We start from the raw sequence: 22422 nt of genomic DNA on the forward strand, positions 1-22422 counted from the left end.
GGACATACAAAAACTTGTACATGTATGTTCAAAGCAGTATTATTCATAACAAACAGTGGAAACAACATATTCATCAAATGATGTTAAACAAGTAAAATGTGGCAAATATTATTTGGTAATAAAAAGGAATGAAGCACAATACATTCCACAACATGGATGAACCTTGAAAACGTGCTAAGTGAAAGAAGCTAGGCACAAAAGGCCACCCATTCTATCATTCCATTTATATTGAAATGCCCAGCACAAGCAAATCCACAGAGATAGAAAACAGATTAGGGGTAGCCTAGAGCTGAGAGATCTTGGGGTATGGGGGAAGGGAGGGAGGACTGGGAATGACTGCTAGTATGGGGTTTCTTTCGGGGTAATGAAAATATTCGATGAACTTCTTACCTCTGTATGGAATTTGTTGTCACACAAATACAATGAAGTATTAATTGGTTTGAAAGGTTCAAAGTCAATGTTGACTTTCTTTTCTTTTCCTTCTTCTGTTACAATTGTACCACAGTAAACAACCAGGCCATTTGGAGGTACTGCAAAGAACACAAACAATTTCTCTACTTATATCCACACCTAATTGTCCTCAATTAATAGAAAATGTTCCCACAGCCTGTTGTTCCTGCCCCTTTAAATCATAATTTAAATAAAGTGGAAATATCTGTAAATCTCTCAGGCAGATTTCTCTCCCTAATTTTGAAACTTGAGATGTGTTAAAAAGGAGGATTTATTATTTTAAGTACAGTGAATACTACTTAACTTTCAAAAAATAACTTAGGGGGGAAAAAAAAGACCAAAGGGACAATGCTTATGGCTGGGTGAAGAAAACACTAGTGACCGAAAGCATCATGGCAGGATCAAAGTGGAAAATACAACCAAGACAAACAAAGTAGAGGAGGTAAATGATCAAGCTCCAGATTACCTTTGTTATAAAGTTTGAGTCTTTGTTGTACAGATGTAATGGCTCCCAGGACTGAAAGGCGGTTTACTCGTGACTTAATGTTAGATGCAGTTCCAAACTCATCTGCTAACATTTTTGCCACTCGTGAAATCTGGTCTTTGGGAGGAATGATCAATGATATCATGCTTGTGCCATTGCTGTCGAAGAAAGCATAGCATTAGAGGTTTAAGTACCACATAAGTAAAGAGTTATCATTAGTAAAGGGAGTTAAAAGTGAGACGCCCCTAAAATAGTAGAAATAAATCACTCTCAAGGTGACCACAAAGGTAGCGGCTACACCACTGTAATCAAAGTGTACCCAGAGCTAGGAATTGTGTTCAGAATACGGTAGGTGCTCCAAAAACAAACATATATAGAACAATGGAACAGAACTGAGAGCCCAGAAATAAACCCACACACCTACAGTCAATCTTTGACAAAGAGGCAAGAATATACAATGGAGAAAAGACAGTCTCTTCAGCAAGTGGTGCTGGGAAAGCTGGGCGGCCGCCTGTAAATCAATGAAGTTAGAACACCCCCTCACACCATACACAAAAATAAACTCAAGACGCTGAAAGACTTAAATACAAGACATGACACCATAGAGCTCCTAGAAGAGAACATAGACAAAACATTTTCAGACATAAATCATACCAGTGTTTTCTTAGGTCAGTCTCCCAAGGCAATAGAAATAAAAGCAAAAATAAACAAATGGGACCTAATCAAACTTGTAAACTTTTGCACAGCAAAGAAACCATAAACAAAACAAAAAGACAACCTACTAAATGCAAGAAAATATTTGCAAATGATGAGACTGACAAGGGCTTAATTTCCAAAGTATACAAACAGCTCATACAACTCAATAACAAAAAACAAACAACCCAATCAAAAATAGGCAGAAGACCTAAATAGACATTTCATGAAAAGATGCTCAACATTGCTAATTATCAGAGAAATGCACATCAAAACTACAATGAGGTATCGCCTCACAACAGTCAGAATGGCTATCATCAAAAAGTTTACAAATAACAAATGATAGGGTGTAGAGAAAAGGGAACCCTCCCTACACTGTTGGTGAGAATGTAAAATGGTGCAGCTACTATGGAAAACAGTATGGAGGTTCCTTAAAAAACTAAAAATATAACTACCATATGATCCAGCAATCCCACTCCTGGGCATATATCCAGAGAAAACTCGAAAATTTGAAATGATACATGCACCCCAATGTTCACAGCAGCACTATCTACAATAACCAAGACATGGAAGCAACCTAAATGTCCATCGACAGATGAATGGATAAGGATGTGGTAAACACACACACACACACACACACACACACACGAATACTACTCAGCCATAAAAAAGAATGAAATAATGCTATCTGCAGCAAAATGGATGGACCTAGAGACTATCATACTAAGTGAAATCAGACAGAGACAAATACCATATGATATCACTTACATGTGGAATCTAAAAATATGACACAAATGAACTTCCTTACAAAACAGAAACAGACTCACAGATGTAGAAAACAAACTTATGGTTACCAAAGGAGAAAGTGGGTGGGGGAGGGATAAATCAGGAGTTTGGGATTCGCAGATAGTATAACTATAAACTAGTATATATAAAATAAACACCAAGATCCCACTGTATAGCACAGGCAACTATATTCAATATCCTGTAATAAACCATAATGGAAAAGAATATGAAAAGGAATACGTATGTATAACTGAATCACTCTGCTGTACAGCAGTTTGATTTACAATCAACTATACTTCAATTAAAAAAAAATATGGTAGGTGCTCAATTATCTGAATGAATATTAGTTATATAATATGTAAAGAAGGCACTTTAAGGGGTTCTTGGGAAACACCTCATTCCCTGAGGAATGAAGAGAGAAGCTTTGATAAGGGTGTGACAACAGGCTTGAGTTTGACCTTGAGTCTATGGCAGAGGCTTGGAATCTGGTGGTTCTTCAGAGGATGATGCCATCATAGGATGGTGCAAAAAGTCTTTCCAAAATCTAGATGAAATACCAATTTAATATCCTGGTCCCCCCCTTTAAAATTCCTGATGGTCCAGTGGTAAAGAATCCGCCTTCCAATGCAGGGGACGTGGGTTCGATCCCTGATCCCTGGAACTAAGACCCACATGCCGCGGGGCAACTAAGCTGCGCACCAAAACTACTGAGCTCGGGCACCTCAACGAGAGAGCTGGTGTGCCGCAAAACTACAGAGCCCACGCGCCACAACTAGAGAAAGAAAAAAAACCCACACGCCACAACAAGAGAGAAGCCCGACGTGCCACAAGGCAGAGCCCACACCGCAAAGATCCCGCATGCCGCAACTAAGACCCGACGCAGCCAAAAAAATAAATAAAATAAATATTAAAAATAAATAAATAAAATAAATATTAAAAATAAATAAATAAAATTCCAGGTTCACCACGAAAATTTATAATCACTAATTTAGCACCCTAAGTATCCTTACAATGGGAAACGAGAGCCTTGGATTCACACAATGTCACACCCACACACACACACCTCTAAATAAATTTTACATATTAATCACTTTTGAGTTTGATTAAAAAGAGCAATGCACTGAAAGTCTGATCAACTCTGGGTACTCAAGCAAATTCAAGTTTCTACAACTAAAAACCAGGACTAAACCCTGACCTATGGAGGACACCCCCAAGGCCTTGTCACATGGGAGGTCCCTTATGAGCAGCCACCAGCCTCACTCTTACCTTAATACTGATGCCAGCAACATATCTTTTGTACCTAGACATTCTCGAGATACTTACTAGCACCACCAGTTAAGAAATACCTCATTTCAATATTCCTAGTTCTCTTTGAAGCAAACATAAAACTACATTATCAGGCTTCCCTGGTGGCGCAGTGGTTAAAAATCCACCTGCCAATGCAGGGGACACGGGTTGAGCCCTTGTCTGGGAAGATCCCTCATGCCACGGAGCAACTAAGCCCGTGTGCCACAACTACTGAGCCCACGCGCCTAGAGCCCGTGCTCCACAACGAGAAGCCACCGCGATGAGAAGCCGGCACACCGCAAAGAAGAGGAGCGCCCGCTTGCCACAACTACAGAAAGCCCACGCGCAGCAACGAAGACCCAATGCAGCCAAAAATAAAAAATAAATAAATTAAAAGAAATCCTATGATAAACCATAATGAAAAGAGTATAAAAAAAGAATGTATATATGTATAACTGATCACTTTGCTGTAAAGCAGAAATTAACACTGTAAATCAACTATACTTCAATAAAAATAAAGTAAATAAATAAATTGAGTCAATTTATATTTTGAAGGCAAAAGCTGATCTGATGAGTCAAAGCATGTTAAGAAATGTGATTATCATTTTACAGACTGTTTCTACATGATACTTAATGAGTCTGTAGGAAAGTTACTTCCTGAGATTCTTACAGATCATGCCCCTAAAGGCTATGACAAGTTTAATCATTACAAGTATTAGTGTCATAATGAAATGGGTGGGGGCTTTCTTTAGATAAATTGGGAAGACTGCCAGAAACACCTAAACTTTCCCCCAATCACCAAGAGTATGTAATCTCACATATCCAGTGTCTGGTGGACGTTGGCAAGAAAAAGAAATTAGAAAGATGGGTACAGTGTCAAGTCAAATGGGCTTATGTGCCAAGTGGCATAAGAAAGAAGGGAAGAGACAGTGAGGGGAACAACATCAAAAAGTAGAGAAAACCCCTCATATTAGCTTTGTAACTATAGGTGTTTAAAATCTGGAAGTGTCTGGAAACTATCTTTCTAGAGTAAAATTAACTTCACAAATGTGCACCTTGGTACCAGCATTGGAAAGGGACCTCACTTACACAAGACCCTGCCCTTTGAAAGTTTTCTCCTAGTGGTAAATTCCACAAGTCCCTTAGTCAGACAAGTTTTCTTTAGAAGGAGACAAGCTGGCTATCAAGCTCTTCCACTATCAAAATAGTTGCTCTCAGACTGTCAGCTAATGTCTGTCTCCAAAAGCACCACTGTTTCTGTTGGGGTATCTACTCCAAATCTAGAAGGCTGGTTCACAACCTTTGTGATACTTCCCCCAACAAACTACAAGTCGATTAATGACAGTACATGGTAAAGTATGGTGTGTGCTCTGCTGCCACCCCTTGGATAGGGGAGCAAATATTCTAGCCAAGCCAGAGAATCAAACAAATTTATGATAAGCAGCTTTAGTTGTTACCACAAACACAAGCAAAATGATCATTAAAAAAAGCTGCTTCCAAGATACACTTCATATAAGATAAAGCATATCCACACACCACACCTGATCTATAGTTATTTCTTCATCTATATAAATGTATATCTAGTTCCATTATTTAAATCACCTAAAATTTCAAATACAGTACTGACAAACCAGAGTGATTCGGAACAATCCCTTGCTCATGCACACACACATTTACACTAAGTCAGATGTAACGCTCTCATACAATTCTACCTGTGGCCATGTTCCAGTTTCTGAATTAGATAGAAAAAGAATTCTCAAATGAAACAAACTGGTATCTTCTATTACAAAAAAAGAAAAATGATCTTTACAGTCAGTGAGGAGTATGCTCTGGGTCCTATTTTTCAGCTATCAAATGTAACAAACTGCTTTACTTCCAATATTTATCTTGCTAAGTTCCTGAAGAGGAATTTCCAAAAAACTTTTTGATAATTCCTTCTGGAGTTCTGCCAAATCTTATAGGCCAAAGAGGAGAAAAGGAGTTTGCTTTATCTAGGAGGGGCTGGAAAAATTGGGCAAGTAAATTTAACTTCAAACTTGTTCTAGATTGTAGGTGCCACCTGTGTAATATGAAAATACACAAGATAAGGAAAAAAGAAGACAGGTTAAGTTGCAATATGGGCTTCACTGGCTTGTATTTGTTTTCAGATGAACAATTCTCAAAAGAGCATATTTGTCTACCCCGGGGCTTTTGGAATCTTTAGGGACCAAGGGAGTTAGTTACTTCTCAAAAGAAGGGCTCAGTTTTAAAAAGCTCATGTGCTCTGATTTACAGAATAGTTTCCTAGGAGATGGAACTAGCAAAGAGGCAGTAAGTAGGAAAGGTAATGAGAAGGGGCTCCAAGGATAGCAGGGGTGAAGGCTCATAGAGCTCAGGAAGCTAATGCGCACCAAACCCCAAAGGATGTAAAGTTTGAGGCTAAAAAGGATGTTGGGATAAATTAACTGAGTGAACCCAAAATGCCTAAAGGAAATCCCTAAAGCAAGATAATCAGGTGGAGGACAAAGCAATGACCTTAAGATAAGCAGCTATTTACTTTCCACTGCAGATAGGTTAAGAAGATAAGCATCCATTAAGCAACTTCACTGTATAGCAACAGAGTTGGGCAACCTTGCACTCACATCCATTTAACATCCTAGAGAGGACAAAGTGGTAGAGATACCTAAGAACATAATCTTGTTATAGGATTCCACTTAAAAAAAAATGGTTTGGAAGTATAGCTTGCCAAAAATTTTGTTTGGTAGATTTCTACCAAGTTGCTAAATCTGAAACACTACTTGAAAGTTAGTCTTGGCTTCTTACTCATTTTGAATTTTGACTAATATTTTAAAAAATAACCTTTCACTGGTTTCCCCTTGTGCCTCTCCCTACCCAGTCTTAAGGGGGAAACCTTAAGTTTTTGAATTCATCTGACACCTGACTGGGGATGAGGAAACAAGGATTATTTAAATGGATGGCTTTTACTTCAGAAATTTAAAGGCCACATTATAATCTCTGATGTTTTGTATGTTGGGTTTGATACAGCAAATTAAAGTTTTTCTAGGAATTCCCTGGCAGTCCAGTGGCTAGGACTCTGCATTTCCACTGCAGGGGGCATGGGTTCGATCCCTGGTCAGGGAACTAAGATCCCGCACGCTGCACTGCGTGGCCAAAAATAAATAAATAAAAAAAATTGTTTTTAATTAAAAAAAAAAGGAGGCTTCTGGTTTTAAAAAATAAATTAAAAAAAAAAAAGTTTTTCCAGGAAAGCTTCCAAACAAAATAAACAGTCCTTCCCGCCCACACCCCCACAAGCCAATCAAAGTTGCTAGACCAGTTTGTGTAAACACCAAAATAAAACCAAGGAAGCTGAGTATTTCATTTAAGAGTAGAGCAAACAGTCCTAAGGGGAGAATGAGAAATAAAGCTCTCACTAAGGAGCTGCTGGCAGTGTATGCAAACTACGCCTTTAATTTTAATAGTTTTCATCCACTCCTCTGCTTTGTCACCATGTCCCTTTCCCAAAGTCAAAAGGCTCTCATTCAAGAGCCAGTGAATTATGAGGTATACAGCAATGATTCACATGCAGGTTGTAAAAACTGAGCAAAATAAGACACAACATACAATGTGCCATGTAAGGCCTCTAGGGGCCTCTGTTCTCAGATCCCTTCTTGTTTCTCATCATTTTAGGGGCACTTTCCCTTTTCAAAGGAGAATTCAGCAGTGCTTCCACCCAGAGGACTAACTTCTGAGAAATAAAACAGCTGGGAGACAGAAGGAAGTAGCTGTTAAGTAGACTAAATACGGACAGTAAATAATACTAGACAAAACTCAGGAAGGAAGAGAATTTAAAGAAATAGCTGACAGCCTTCTGTTCCCTCATTCTCAAAGGTGACCGTTGAAAGGAAAGTTTCTCTCCCTAGAGTAGTACCACCAGTCACTTACCTAATCCAAGGTTTCATGGCCCCTAAACACTATGGACAGGGAAACATAAGGTTCAGATTGTCAGGACTGAAAGGTCTCTAAAGAAGAAAACACAAGGTAAGCAGAGCAAAGCCTGGGCTGTGGGGTATATGTTTATGTAACTTTGCGGCTCTCAGGGTTCCAGCCTTAGGATTCAAGAAGCCTGCTGATGCAGATGGTCATAAGAGTGACAAACAAAAAGAAAAATCTAGGTACTCTTTGACCTGTAAAGATCTCACCAGTGCTCATCATTAACAATGCTCAAGAACACTTTAAAAAGGTAGGTAGGAAGAAAATGTGGTAGCCACAAGCTTGTCCACTGGCCAATTTGCATGAGAGTCCCAGAACCCTTGGAGAGCTTTCTAAAAAAACAAAACAAAAATGCTCAGGTACAAAAGGATCTCCCCTTCCTCTATATTCTGACTCAATAGCTCTTGAACAGGGAGAGTGAGGGTGATAGTGATTATGGGTTAAGAGAGTCTCAGTTCTCAAATGGATTGATTTAAACAGAATCAGGTAGATTTTAATGCATAACTAGGGTTAAGAATCACCGTGTCTGGGTTGCTTTCTATGCCTTTAAGCAGGACCTCTTAGCCAGCTGAAGTGGAGATTCCATGACCTCACCCCTACCTAAAGAGAAACTCAGAGCCCAATTGCTGCAAGTAAGCTGCTGTCATTTACCCTAGCAGTAACACAACTCCAGTGAATTGTGATGGCTCAGATGTGCCCAACTTTTTCCAGCCAGAACCCTCTCATCAAATCCCTGCCATCCATCTTATCACCCCTACATAACAGAACTACTTTCAGGTTAGGGCCAGGAGCATTTTAGAGACTGCCTACTATACTCTCTAGTTGGGACTTAAAGAGTATATGCCCCCCAAGAAGCTTTCATCTCAATGTTTGTCTGGGATATGCCTAGGATATAGATGGCCAAGGTTTCCCCTATCACCTTTCAAGCTCACAAACCTCAACTTAAATCTCAGACACAGCATTTCTGAGATTCACTAAGCTAGCTACATTATATGGATCACCAGCTGAAAATCAATCAGTTCCTCTCCAATTACTACTCCTTTTGTCATTTTATTCACCATGGTTTTATATGAGTTTAATATGGGAACGTAATAGGAGGGTGGTTATGAGCAAAGGTTTCCGAATCAGACAGATTTTGGGTTCTTGTCCTGTCCTATCGGCACAACCTAGGGCAAATTACACATAAATCCATTTGGGACTCAGTTTCTCCTTACTTCACAAGGTCATGAGGATTCTGTAAGAGAATATATGTCAAGTGCCTAGCATGGAAGCAGACAGATTGCTAAATGGTAACTAGATGGAACTTGATAGCTTCTTGTGCCCTACCCCCCCTGCCTTTAATAGTAAAAGCCAGAATTAAGGGCACAGCACAGCTGGGCGGGGCGGGGCGGGGTGAGGTGGGGAGCAACACTGTTAGGTGGTGCTGTAGTCTTCTTTGAATCTGAGTAAGTCCAAAGAGGGAGATAATAGTTGACTTTGTGGTAGGTGGTAATCACCTTTATTGGGTTACAGAACCTGCCAAATCTTCCAACAGAACAAAAGAACCAAACCAAAACACAGTTCAAAACAATATGGTCAGAACACTAGAAGCTGTTTTGTAATTTATCACAAGGGAGAAATACAGAAATTCATTTCCCTCTAAAACTTTAAATAGCTTAAGTGGCTTCATCTTACAGCTGTGGCATGGGTTAAATATTCTGATATAATTCAGAGACAGTCACTTCTATCTGGTTATCAGTCACTTCAAAGATCTGACCTGTTTTCTCTTCCACCAAGCAACAGTGAAACAACACTTACTTATTGAAAGCAGAACTCATTTCAGGACATAGTGGATGCTCAAACATTTGAGAATGAATAAATGGTTAATTGCTAACATAAAAAATAGGGTCTTCTCTACATAGTCTCTTCTAAGTGGACACCAGAGATTTATTTTAAGCTACTAAATAAAATACCAATTAAAAGTTTGACAATCTTTGGAGAGGAACTAACATGTGCCTAGAAATGACTAGTTGTCCCTGCTTTAGCTTCACTAAAATGCTCACACCATCCCATCAGTCTTTTACCACAACAAAACTAACACTTTCAGAATGCCTTCTTTTGCCACCTTTAATTGGTTCATCCTCACCTTGATGCCTGTCCCCCATATTACCTATGATGCAGGTAGGAGGTGGATGGGGCTGCTTTTTATAAAGAGCTTGTAGAATACCAAACTAAGGGAGGATTCTGTTACTGTTCAAAGAGGCTAGACAAAGTTACTAGAAATTGGTTTTGTGCAACTGACCTCGGGGTTAGATGCCATTACCAGATGGGACAAGTACCAGTATCTGAACATGCTGAGACATTAAAGCAGTCTCTATCCTAGAGGATACAATAACTCAAGATGTCCCAATATTTTACAGAAAGTAAAGTTTACAGAAGGTTCATTTTATCCTCAAAGCACTAGGATTGCTGTCCTCCAAAACAAAAATGTATATATCTAGTAGAGTATTTTTTCTACAATTACAGGAATTTACTTTGTCATAAAAAGAAAACTAAAAACAAACACATCGACCTAGTGGAATATTCCACCAGGGAGCAGCAGAAGCTGGAAAATTTCTCTCGCATTCTCACATCAGTGCAAAGCCAGGAGATATCAATCACAACCAACATTAGGGACTTACTAACAACCAGTGTTCTACACAGGACTGTATAAATGAGAAAGTCCACTTCTTATCTTTCTTGGCCACTATGCAAGTACTTTTTGAATAAAAGAAAAGCCACAGCCTTCCTGTTAATCTTCTTTCTAATACACAAATGAGCTTCTGGGGAAGGATTTAAAACTTAAGTTTTTTCCCTCACCAATGATCCTCATTAAAAACAAACATGTTAAAAACAAAAACAAAAATGTTCAGTACCCAAATTCTTCCTAGGGTACATTTGCAAACAGCGTGCCTCTTCCCTTTTATCTTTACGCCTCAGTCTCCACAGATCTGCTCCCTCTAGTAAACTGCAGATCTCCTTGGACAAGAATCCTCCTTTCAGAAGAGAATAGATGTTTCTATTCAGCAAAAGAAATACTAATCAAAGAGCAAGGCAGTGTGGTACAATAGTTAGGATCAGAGGCTCTGGAATCATGAAAGTGGGAACAGAATCTACTAGCACTGCCCCGTACTAGACTGTGATACTAGGCAAGCTACTTAATCTCTCTGTACTTCAAATTTCTTCATCCATGAAATAGCAGTAACAGCTTTTCTCACAGAGCTGTTGTGAGGAGCCAAAATGTATGCTATTCAACCCATCTTCAGAAAACTAGTTTCATTATTTGATTAACCCTGTCTTTCCCGAGGAGCCTTCTTGCTTAAGTAGAGTCATAAAGGCCAGAAGATGCCAGAGAATGGGATAGCCAAATAGGAAGAAAACTTTTTTTCTTCTTCAGTAAAAAGCTAAAAATATCCAGAGGTATTAAGGAATTAATGTTTGGGGATCAGTACATTTTCACTACCTGCAAACTAAAGTTTATTTAGGCTGAAAGGCAAACTGGTGTTGGGACTGTCAAACTCTGTCAAGCCAACTTTACCAACAAGGCACATATATGCAAATACTCTGCACTATTTCAATACCCCGACAGCTCACCAACCATCGACCAACACAAAGCTTTTGAATCTAATTTTAGGCTAACTGGCTTTTAATCAAGAATGAATTTCAGTGACCATTTCAAAGTCTCAGATCAGTTACAGCTCCACTACATCAGTGTATCAAAGATACCGTATCAGCCAAATAATACCAATGCCCACAGTAACATTCTTTGAAACACTTGCCTTGCCTAGGAAATCTGCTCAAGTAGTTAAACAATCTGTCCGTTTTTGACAATGCCCAATGCCTCATTCAAGACCCAAATCATTTGCTTACACTACATCTCCTTCAACATGTACCATGTTATTCTGGGGCCAGAAATGGTTCATATTATCACTCCAAGGTTGTGTGTCAGACCATTCTCATGGTATTACACACTGCTCCCCTAAATGTATAAATGTCCAACCTACAGCGGATGTTTGATGAAGCTTGTAAGCTGACTGGTTAATAGTAAAAAATACATTTGTGGGCTTTGTTTTTCATATACTTAGATGTGAGTTCGGGGGAAAATCTAATTTACAAGGCCACAGACATGGCAAGAAAAAGACAATCTTTTGTTTTGACTAGGATCATTCTTCTAAAGGAGACCTTAAAGGATAAAACAAAAATGTGAAAACAGAAGAGTACAGGAGGACCAGTACCCCCCAAGTTATCTGCATGACAAGAAGTTGTTGTCAGGCACCTGAAAATGTCAAGTCCTCTGAACTGGGTAGAAAAGATGGTGATGAGTAAAGACAAAGTATACACTGGATGAAAGCTACATGTCTAAAAATTGGTGTTAAAAAAGACATAAAACAACTTGGAGGTTAAAAAAAAGGACAAAGCGAACATGTAAATACTTATAAGACACCTATTACATACAAATTAAGGAGATAAAAGAGAGATGGCTGGATTAAAGCACAGAAAGCTTGATCAATCTATCAATGTAAAAGAATCAAGTGTTTTTATCTTTGTAGCCAAAATAATAATAATGAAATTATGGCTTTTAATCAAACTCAGTTATGTTTAGAAGTGAGAAAAAGAATAATCATTGTTTATCTCGATTCACTTAGATTCAAAGAAAAAGATACCTGTTCAGAAAAAGAAAAAAAAAGAGGAAATTTTCATTCCTGACAGGCAGTAAGCTAGGGTTCGAAGTATGTCCAGTGGCATAAGAGAAAGCTGTTATCAGAGGGAACTTCATCATGCTCTCTGAGGACAGCTGCCCCAAAGAGAAATCTCATAATTTCCAACTTGCTGGAAAGAGGAACCTTGAATCCCCTCTAAATCCTTTCTTCCCCTCACTAAAAGAGCGGGCTGCTGAAGAATTAAGAGACACCTATCGAATGTATTCTAGAAGAAGGTTCTATTCTGAGATCCCTGGAGAACAGGCTGGACTCAGAAAAAATTTCTGCTGCCCAAGTTCTCAGGGGGACAGTTCCAGCAGTAGGTCTAGGGAAAAGAGGCAAATTTCTCCTTCTGACTCTTTAAATAGGATCTAAAACAATTTAGCACTGCTACAAAACCCACATTTTAAGTTTTCTCACAACCAAACATGTTCTGAAAGGTTTGCCATACTGAGCACACCCTCAACCCCAAGCTCAAAGAAAAAGGGCCCTCTGCTAAAGGGGTCCAACTGGTGTGTGTGTGGTTGGGGGGAGGGGGGAGAAGGGGGGGGGCCCTGGAGACCTACATTGCATTCTGCCTTAAACGGTATTCTAATTAGGTACTCCTGCTTACCTAGGAATGTGTCCAGAGCAAGCCTTCCTTTCCTGGAAGGATAAGTGTATCTGCCATTACAATGAGAAGTCTGTCAAGAGTTGAAATTCAAAGAAAGTAATTGTTCATTAGGTTCACAGTGCACAGAACACCATGCCAGAATACAGCGGCTGTTAGGACTAGATCTGAGTTAAGCAGGCCTATGACACTTGGAATGGACTGAGGAACACCACCACACCCTACTCTTATCTCCTCCTCTTCCTTTACTACCTCTTTCTTGCTCTCTTCTCATGGCTCAGACCTGTTGGTGGCATCTGTATTTTGACCCCTTAGTGAGAAGCCACCAAGACCTCTGTAGTTATTTGTTCTACACTCATCTCTTCTCAGGAAATTAAAAATATTCTAATTCTTGACTTTTCTCTAGTGGGGTCTTTTACCTGTCTGTCAACAATCAGAGACAGGAGGGGCAGGGAAGCCAGAACACAGGATGAAAAAAGCCTTTTAAGAGCCTGAATATTCTGGTATCAGTAGGAAAAACTACAAAGTATCACTCTAGTTACAGCCAGCTCTTTAAGGATATGGAGAACAAAAGTAAAAATAAAAGTACCTGAAATTCATCGCTTTGAGAACGTTCCAAGTGTCATTTAGGTGAGTGTTCTACTAATCAACAATTTTCACTTGGGAAAGGTACCCAAACACATTTTAGATACTTTAATTTATTCGAATCATATAAACAATCTGTCTGTATTATTTGTCTTTAAGATTTAAAAAACCTATTCAACGATCTCATAAAATTACTAACTTCTAATTCAATATAATGTGAGGAATTTTGTGGAGATTTTGGTCTTTGTCCCCGGCTTTTAGCAAAGCTCTTAAATCCCTTAGAATTTCCTGAGATGGGAGTTTATGTTATTCATACGGAGTGCCAATGAAGTGACTTAGGTTGGGGCCCCTAGGCAGACTTAGGATGGAGCTGGCCACCAGAAAGACTAAGGTTTTTGAGGGCTGAACTTTCTGCTCTATCCACAGACCTATGGGAAGGGGAAGCTGCAGAGTAAGCTCTATAAAAAAACCTCTTGAACAAGATTTAATGAACTTCTGGGTTGGTAAACCCAGGTGGCATACCCCAGTTTCACAAGGACAGAAGCTTCTGCACTTGGACCCTTCCAGACCTTGCCCCATGTACCACTTCATCTGGCGGTTCGTCTATACCCTTTATATATCCTTTGTAATAAACCGGTTAACATAAATAGTTTCCCTGAGATCTCTGGTCCATTCTAACAAATTACTGGACCCAAGGAGGGAGTCATAGGAACCCCCAAATTATAGCCTGTCTGAGAAGTAGGGTAGGGTATGACTTGCTTTGGCATCACAAGTATGGGCAGTCTTGCGGGACTGAGCCTGTTACCTAGTGGAATCCGACACTAACTCTGGGTAGTGTCAGAATCAAATTCAACTGTAGGAATGCTCAGTTGGTGTCCAGTGAGAATTGGAGAACTGCTTGGCGTGGGGGGAAAAAACCACACATCTAGTATCAGAACTACTCAGAGTAGAGGAAAAAGAGTCCCCCCACCAGTTATATTTGGGGGCAGGAAAGACAGTCGTGTAAAGCCAGGTAATTTATTTCCTTCAAAGTCAAGATATCTACAAGTTGTTTTTAACAGAAGCTTTAAAAATGCCCAAAGACCACAGAAGACTCAAATGAAGCTTAGAAACTGCACTGATCTTCAAACATGGGTTATCTGACTGGGTCCTCATTATATATGAAATATATAAGAGTCCCTGCCGAAGGTAAGTGAAAAAATATTCTAATACCCACAGACACAATTTAGCCCAAGTTAACCTTGTCTGTTCCCTGGTTACATTCACCACTGTCCTTGGTAATAACAGGCTCTGGTTATGATTTTATTACCTGAAAACTATAAAGCTTCCAACACAATTTCTGCGGCTACCTCAGAAAACATTAGGAAAAAACAACCTAAATTTCCCATCTACCTTTCTCCTACATATCTTCACCTGGTTTAGTTCCTTATTCAAAATACCCACAACCATGGTTTCCATCCACATGGTCCTAGTTCCAGTTGACTTATGTACACATTTATCCTTATTAAGCCAACTACAGAGAATACGCCAAGAGCAATCGTAAACCGGGAAGAGCTATCATTAACTTTAAGTGGGACTTATATATAGGAAAAGAATTAGCTGGTTATTTTACTAGCATACACAGAAACCAACATTCTACCAGGCTTATACGAAGCTAAATACGTATGTTCCACCCAACTTAAATTCAAGTTATATGTGTAACACTCTTTTTAACTCAGAAAATTAAGTATGACAAAAAGACTACAAAAAGACTCCTAGCAAGTTCCCCATTTTAGTCATTTTGGCTCCTGTAAGTGGTCTTCCATAGCATAAAATAGTCTGTTATAGCTCAGATTACAATTTGAGTAAGTGTTGTCTTGCATTTTTTTTTAAAACATAAAATATATCCATTGGGCAGTATAGCACATTGTTTCAAATCCTGAGCATTGCTACATTCCAGAAAGTAAGACATTTAACCTTGCAGCCTTAGTTTGCCTTTCCCACCAAATGGTGGCAACACTTCTTGTGAGGGTTAAATAAAATAATGTATTGCTTAACAGTGTCTATAACATGCTAAGTGCGCAATAAATTATTGTGCTTAGAAACTTCACTCTGTTCAGATGTACTTAATCAGTGAGACCATTTTACAGGTGGTTCCCCTTTAAAAAAGCTACATTACGTTGGGGTCATATATCAAGATAATCATATATTGACTATCTCAATTTTAAAATTACTCTTATCCCAGCATACCTTAAGAGCCAGGGTTAAAAACAAACCAATCTGTGACTCTCATGCCCAGAATTGCTGGGGGGTGGGGGTGTGTGTGTGTCAGGGCGGGGGAGGGGGGGGGAGTGGAGAAGAAATCTTCATTTCCAAAGCCATTCTACTAATCTGCCAGTAAGTGCTAATAACCATGCTTGAACACAACCTGTTTTCTCCTGAAACCCACAACTTGCCCCTTAAACACCAGCACAGATAGATTCATTGTGCCATCCAGTTTGTGCTTAAAGGCCATCACGCTTCTCCTATTAGTATTTTACCATTAGGTAAAGAAGGAAAGACATTTCTCACTGTTCACTATGATAATCTAATGAGTCTGACTAACACAACTCAACCATGATAATACAATCTTGCTGTTCTCAAAAAGAAATTGGTATATACCAAAAACCGTTTGAGTCTAACAGAAGAAACTTGTGACTCCCTTACTGATACCCAGAGATGGCCAAGATTTTACATTTTCATGGGATCAAGATGTAACCAAATCCTGAATAAAAGCAAAGTAGGCAAAGCAGGACATGATTATGAACCACACTGTTTAGAAGACAGCTTAATCTTGTATAAAAACTACTACTTCGAAAAAAAGTTCTGCAGAGAACCTCATTTTTAGCATGCTTTAAACTTTACTGGACGTTGCTAATCAAAGGACTAAAGTCTTTAAAAGCTTTAAAGAGGAGCTTAAAAGTTTCAAGTGGCTAGGTAACATGGGTAGGAACAAATTTAAGAATGAGCTTCCTTCATCAAGCTGTAAAAGGAATGCTGTTATTAAGCACTGTTATCTTCAATGTCACTTCACTTGGACAAGAAGCAAATTATAGTTTGAATTCATATTTTAGACTTCCTCAGAATATGTAATGTATTCAAATTCTAATGTGTGAACCTGCTTTCGATTTAAAGTAACAAGAGGGACTTCCCTGGTGGTGCAGTGGTTAAGACTCCATGCTCCCAATGCAGGGGGCCGGGGTTCAATCCCTGGTCAGGGAACTAGATCCCACATGCATGCCACAACTAAGGAGCCCACGTGCCGCAACTAAGACTGAGCGCAACCAAATAAATAAATATTAAAAAAAAAAAAAAGTTAAACTAATAAGAGAACAAACCCAAGGGGTACATCCAGCTTTAAACAACAGTAACAACAGCAAACTGTAAAAGCCATACTCAAGTGAAGGATTCAAGTAACGTAACAGCAGGTGCTAGTGAAACAAAAGAACCCGGCTAATTCCTGGGAGTGCATCATAATGGGTCATGACCTATATTGCTCCTCCTGTACAGTATTCTCACACTTGGGGAATAATTATTCATTCTACCATGTAGCAGAGAATCATCTGTGTTCAAGTTCTGGTTAAGATTATTATCTAGGTCTGAATGTCGTATTAAATTCAAAGAAAAACAAACCTACGGAATGAAAAATAAGCTGCTACCTTCAATTCATATCAGAGAAAGTGAGCAAAAGCCCCAGTAACTGAAGAGGACTAAACTTTCAGAAGTTTCACCCCAAACAGAACTGTCACTAATTACTAGGAACAAAACACAATGGCAGAGACTTCCCTGGTGGCGCAGTGGTTAAGAATCCGCCTGCCACTGCAGGGGACACGGGTTTGAGCCGTGGTCCGGGAAGATGTCACGGAGCAACTAAGCCTGTGCGCCACAGCTACTGAGCCTGCGCTCTAGAGCCCGCGAGTCACAACTACAGAGCCTGCGTGCTGCAACTACTGAAGTCCGCGCGCCTAGAGCCCGTGCTCCGCAACAAGAGAAGCCACCGCAATGAGAAGCCCGCGCACTGCGATGAAGAGTAGCCCCCGCTCGCCGCAAGTAGAGAAAAGCCCGTGTGCAGCAACGAAGACCCGATGCAGCCAAAGATAAATAAATAAAAAAATAAATAAATTTATAAACAAAACAACACAATGGCAAAACAGCCCTGGGCCTTCAATGGAACTAAGCATACTTTATTTCATAAAGCAGTAACAACTATGAATTTGATGAATCCTATCATTGCAAATCTACCAAGCAAAGACGAACCTGGGCTGGAAACCAGAATGTCCAATTCCTGTACTGAAAACAACTTTTAACATGGCCCAGGACAAGCCACTCTGCTATTCTAAGAATGCTGAAGACGTACAAATATGTCATGTTCCAAACACTTTTTTCCCCCTACTTCCTGTAAGTAAAAAGTTTCTATGACTGGGAAAAGAACAAAATAAAGTAATATAGTGAGAGAACAGATATACCTCTGACACACCTTCCTCCAAAGAACAACTTTTTTTTTAATTAAAAAAGAGCATATAAAGTCAGTTTTAACCTAGTGCACCCTTCCCCAAACGGACACACCTAATAGTTTCTTACCCAAATTTACAAAAAAACCCTCAAAGCCCGCTTAATCCAGTTCTGAATTTCAACAAGCATTAATACTAATACATCAGCACCTCTACCCCAAGACTTCCAAAGAGAGGCCAAAAGAGACCCTGTTGGTACAGTTCACATGAACGGCCCCATAACTGGAATTTCTCCTGTATATACAGATACACACCTGTCAACCAAAGCCTCCCCCACTCCCCGACCCCGCACACATTTTCAGTTTATAGGGGGGTCCTGTAACAGCTAAAACCAAGAAGCTACGGAGTAATTAAAGGACTTGGAGGAAGTCATATTGGGAGAGTTGTAAGACCCAGAGAAATCAGAGGAAGTCAGAAAAAGGTTGTCTTTGACAACCCCTCCTTCCCACCCCATCCAAACTTCACCCACTCGGGTCTCAGAAGCCCGGGAGGGGGAGGCCATTTTAATGAGGCTTGGGCTGAGAAAAGTGAAGGAAGGAGAAGAGAGGAAATCAGGGAAGGCGTTCGGAAAGCAAGGCCGGGCCCTTTTCCCCAGCAGCACCCGAGTTGGGTGGCAGCACCTGGAGCTCAAAACGGGAGGTTCTGGATTCAAGCGCCTGAGAGGGGTACAAAAGTAGCAGTGGCCTACCACAAGGGGGTCGAGTGGCCCGGGCCCCGGGAGCGGGACCCCTTAGCCCTAACAGGGGAAAGGGCCCCTTCTCGGACCAACCGCGCAGACCTTCGCCCCTAGGACTGGGGCTACTACCCAGAGGTCCAGAAGGCGGGAGTTGGCTAGTGCCCGGTTCTCCTCATCCGGCCATGCGGCGCGGGGGCGGCCATCCTGAGGGGTCCGGAAACCAAGAGGGCATGGGGGGGCCCAGACGCGGCGCTCACCCGCGGGCCGCCTCCAAGCTCTTAATGAGCTTTTTGATCTTCCATATCTCCACGTTCCTGTCGGCAGCACTGGGGTCGTCCGCCATCTTCTCGCCTCCTCCTCCCTAGAGCGGCCCGGCGGGGCCCGGAGACACCAAGACCACAGAGTTAGCGCCGCCGCTGGGGCAGAGCGGCCCCCTTCCTCGCCACCCCCGAGAGTCCCTCCTCTTCCCGCCTTGCGCGGCCCGCCGCGGTGGTCGCTGGCCTTTCCCTCCCCATGGCTTACCTAAGGGCCCAGTCCTGGGCGGCAGCGGCTGCTCCTCCCCGGCGGCGGCTCCGCGGCGGCGGCTCTGACGTAGGACACCGGCTCCCTCTTTCCAGGCAGCTGCATGTGTTGCAATCCGCTCACATGGGGCCTGTGACATCACTTCCTCCGCCAGGGGCTGAGTGGAAGTCGGCAGGCGGAAGGGAGGGGGCCGGTGAGGAAGAGAGGAAGCTCTGCGCGCGCCGCGACTTTCCATTGGCTCTCTGGGCCGTGGCCTAGGATGAGCTCGCCGATTGGCCGCAGCTGGGGCCGCGCTGCCCTGTGAGGTAGAAGCCGGGGGCGGGGGAAGTACCTCCTTCCTTCCGGTCCGGAGAGCCGAGAGCAGGAAGCGGGCGGAAGCAGGTGGCTCTCGCGAGGATTTACTCGGAGCCCCGCCTGGCTCAAACGGGGGTGTTTCTTAAAGGGCGAGGCGCGTGGGTCGTCGTGTTTTCTGTCCCACCTTCTTGAATAGAATGGACATCTGAGGGTCTGCGACACGCCTTTACGCTCGAGCCGGGACGCGCGGTTTAAATTGCGTCTGAGAAATCTCAAAGAAGCGCCTCGCACTTTGCTGCTTCATAGCTAACGAAGCGCTCGGGCCTGAGTGCGTCACGGCTGCGCGGACTAGTGTTCAGACGCTCGGCCAGGGTGTCCGGATTAGGAAACTTCTCCTGGGTAGTCCGGCACCCCGACACCCGCAGGGGCAAAAGAGGCACGTTCCTTCCCGCCCCAGGGCTGAGGGGTTCTCTTTGGACCTGGAACTTTATGGGGTGGGGTGTGGAGAAAGCAAGGGGTGTCTGAGGTTGGAGACCTGAGGTATCTGATGCCATGAATGGTTTGGTCTGAGCTGTTGAGAGTGGAGGTGGGGAGAGTGTTGAAGCAACGTGGGCAGCTGTCTTTTTGAGGTAGGAGTTGTAGTTGGCTACTTTATGTCTCCACCTTAGCTGGAGTCATTCAAATATTTGGGCCTAAACTGTGTGCCAGGCCCGGTTTTCATGAGGAGAACCGAACAAATCACAGTGCCTACCTTCGTGGAGCTCTTAGTTTTGTTGGATTTATAGCCGTTTGTGATTTTATACGTTTGTGTAAGAAAATAATTGCACAAATACATAAGTACTTCAAAATGGTGTGAGAGTGCAATGAATGAGGAGTGAGTGAAAACTCTAGAATGAGACCCAAAGGGTGAACAGGAGTTTGTCAGGAGGGAGCATAGCACATTTGAGGAACTGCAAAAGCTGGTGTGCTGGAGCAGGGTCAGTAATTTGAGAGATAATTGTAGCTTACATTAGGGTGATGACAGTGCAGATAGAAGTGAATGATATTTGAAGGTTAGAATGGATAGGACTGGATGATGGGTTGGATGAGGAGGAAGAGCAAGAATGACGACGGCCAGAGTACTGAAATGGTTTCCTTTACTGAGATGGGCAAAATGAGGAGCAGGTTGAGGGGGATTATTGAAAGTTTCATCTTGTGCTTATTAAATTTGAGATTGCTTATGAGACATGCCAGTGGTCCTTTCAGGCGGTTGCATTTGTGTGAGCTTTGAATCCTTTTTGCATGTTATCTCAACTTTGTCCACACCTTGGAAATAGGGCTTTTACCCCCATTTAATACATTGGGAAGCTCAGGCAAAGAAAGGTAAAAGGGAGTTGCTCAGGGTGAGGACATGGAGGGCAAGTCTTCTTTCCCCCAGCAAATGAATTCCCAGAGTGGAATCTCTTCTTTAGGTTCCATTTTGTAATTTTCAGCATATGTTAACTCATAATATTTATTGTACTTCTACTGTGTGCCATTCACTGTGCTTAGTAATGGGCCTTCTTAAATAGTCATAAACACTGCTTACTGACTGGTTGTCTACCATGTCCTTTGATTTTCCCTACTTCACTCCCTTTGCCCCAATTCCTACTTTTTATGCTAGGTTGCCTTGATTTTCTTTTCCTGCTCATTTTTATGTTTATAGTGTTGCTTCAGGTCCATGTGTGATGGCTTTACAGGCTTTCCAGACTAGCTCACAGGCTTTTCTTTGTGATTCATGCTGGAGTAAGCATGATGACATCCCAGATAGAATTGCTGTTTGTTAACCTTTGAATCCTTGAAATTCAGTGATTACCAAGATATGCAACTTGTTTTTTTTTTTAATTTTTATTGGAGTATAGTTGACTTACAATGTTGTGTTTCTGCTGACAGCAAAGTGAATCAGTTATACATATATCTACTCTTTTGTAGATTCTATTCCCTTATAGGTCATTACAGAGTATTGAGTAGAGTTCCCTGTGCTATACAGTAGGTTCTTATTAGATAAATTGGGAGACTGGGAATGACATATACACACTACTATATTTTATATATAGTAGTGTGTATATGTCATTCCCAGTCTCCCAATTTATCCCTTTCCTCCCCTTTCCCCCTTGGTAACCATAAGTTTGTTTTCTACACCTGTAACTCTATTTCTATTTTGTAAATAGGTTCATTTGTACCATTTTTTTTAGATTCCACATATAAGTGATATAATATTTGTCTTTCTGTGTCTGACTTACTTCACTAAGTATGACAATCTCTAGGTCCATTCATGTGTCTGCAAATGGCATTATTTTGTTCTTTTTTTATGGCTGAGTAATATTCCTGCAATTTCTTTCTTAGAATATTCTAAATCCAGGCAGTTTAACTGTAGCCCTAAAAGCTTACTTGCCTAGTTGCTGCAAATTCACCATCTCTGCACTTAGAGTTGGAAATCAGTGTGTTAGAGACAAAAGCTGGCATGGATCTCTAGTAGAAGAGATTTGGGAGGAATAGAACAGGGATGCTATTTCCTTTGGCAAGGAGGAGGCCATGACCATTCAGTGTTCAGGAGGAACCTACTGTAATATAACGGTGATAAAGATTTTTTTCAAAATGCAGAATATATAACCTCTCTAGGCACAGGTTGTCCTCTGAAAAATGAAGGATTTGTTCTTGATGACCTCAGAACTTTTCCCCCAGCTCTAACATTAGGTAATAATTTTAAATATGGGGTATAGGTGACATTCCTAGTAAATAGGTGGGGATTCAGGGGAAAGGAGAGGGATGGATTGTTTTGATGTTGAAAACACCTA

General features: G+C 41.2%; 1 protein-coding gene and 1 long non-coding RNA gene across 4 annotated transcripts in view; one reads left to right on the top strand and one right to left on the bottom strand.

The window, feature by feature from the left end:
- ETF1 (eukaryotic translation termination factor 1) overlaps positions 1 to 19456 on the bottom strand; it is a 28226-nt gene extending 8770 nt beyond the window's left edge. The window contains exons 1-4 of the mRNA XM_082382079.1: positions 19313 to 19456; positions 19048 to 19151; positions 917 to 1092; positions 391 to 530 (exon numbers count right to left, since the gene is read on the bottom strand). Of these exons, the coding sequence (XP_082238205.1) occupies positions 391 to 530; positions 917 to 1092; positions 19048 to 19133 (402 nt within the window). The 5' untranslated portion in view covers positions 19134 to 19151; positions 19313 to 19456. The remainder of the gene's footprint in view (positions 1 to 390; positions 531 to 916; positions 1093 to 19047; positions 19152 to 19312) is intronic.
- Positions 19457 to 19547: 91 nt separating this feature from the next.
- The window catches only part of LOC309624236, a 135356-nt gene continuing 132481 nt past the window's right edge, over positions 19548 to 22422 (top strand). For all 3 annotated transcript variants that reach the window (XR_014241820.1, XR_014241821.1, XR_014241822.1), the window contains exon 1: positions 19548 to 20042. This is a non-coding gene — a long non-coding RNA (uncharacterized lncRNA). The remainder of the gene's footprint in view (positions 20043 to 22422) is intronic.

The sequence above is a fragment of the Balaenoptera borealis genome (assembly GCF_965194805.1).
Source record: "Balaenoptera borealis genome assembly, chromosome: 2".
Classification (NCBI taxonomy): Eukaryota; Metazoa; Chordata; class Mammalia; order Artiodactyla; family Balaenopteridae; genus Balaenoptera; species Balaenoptera borealis.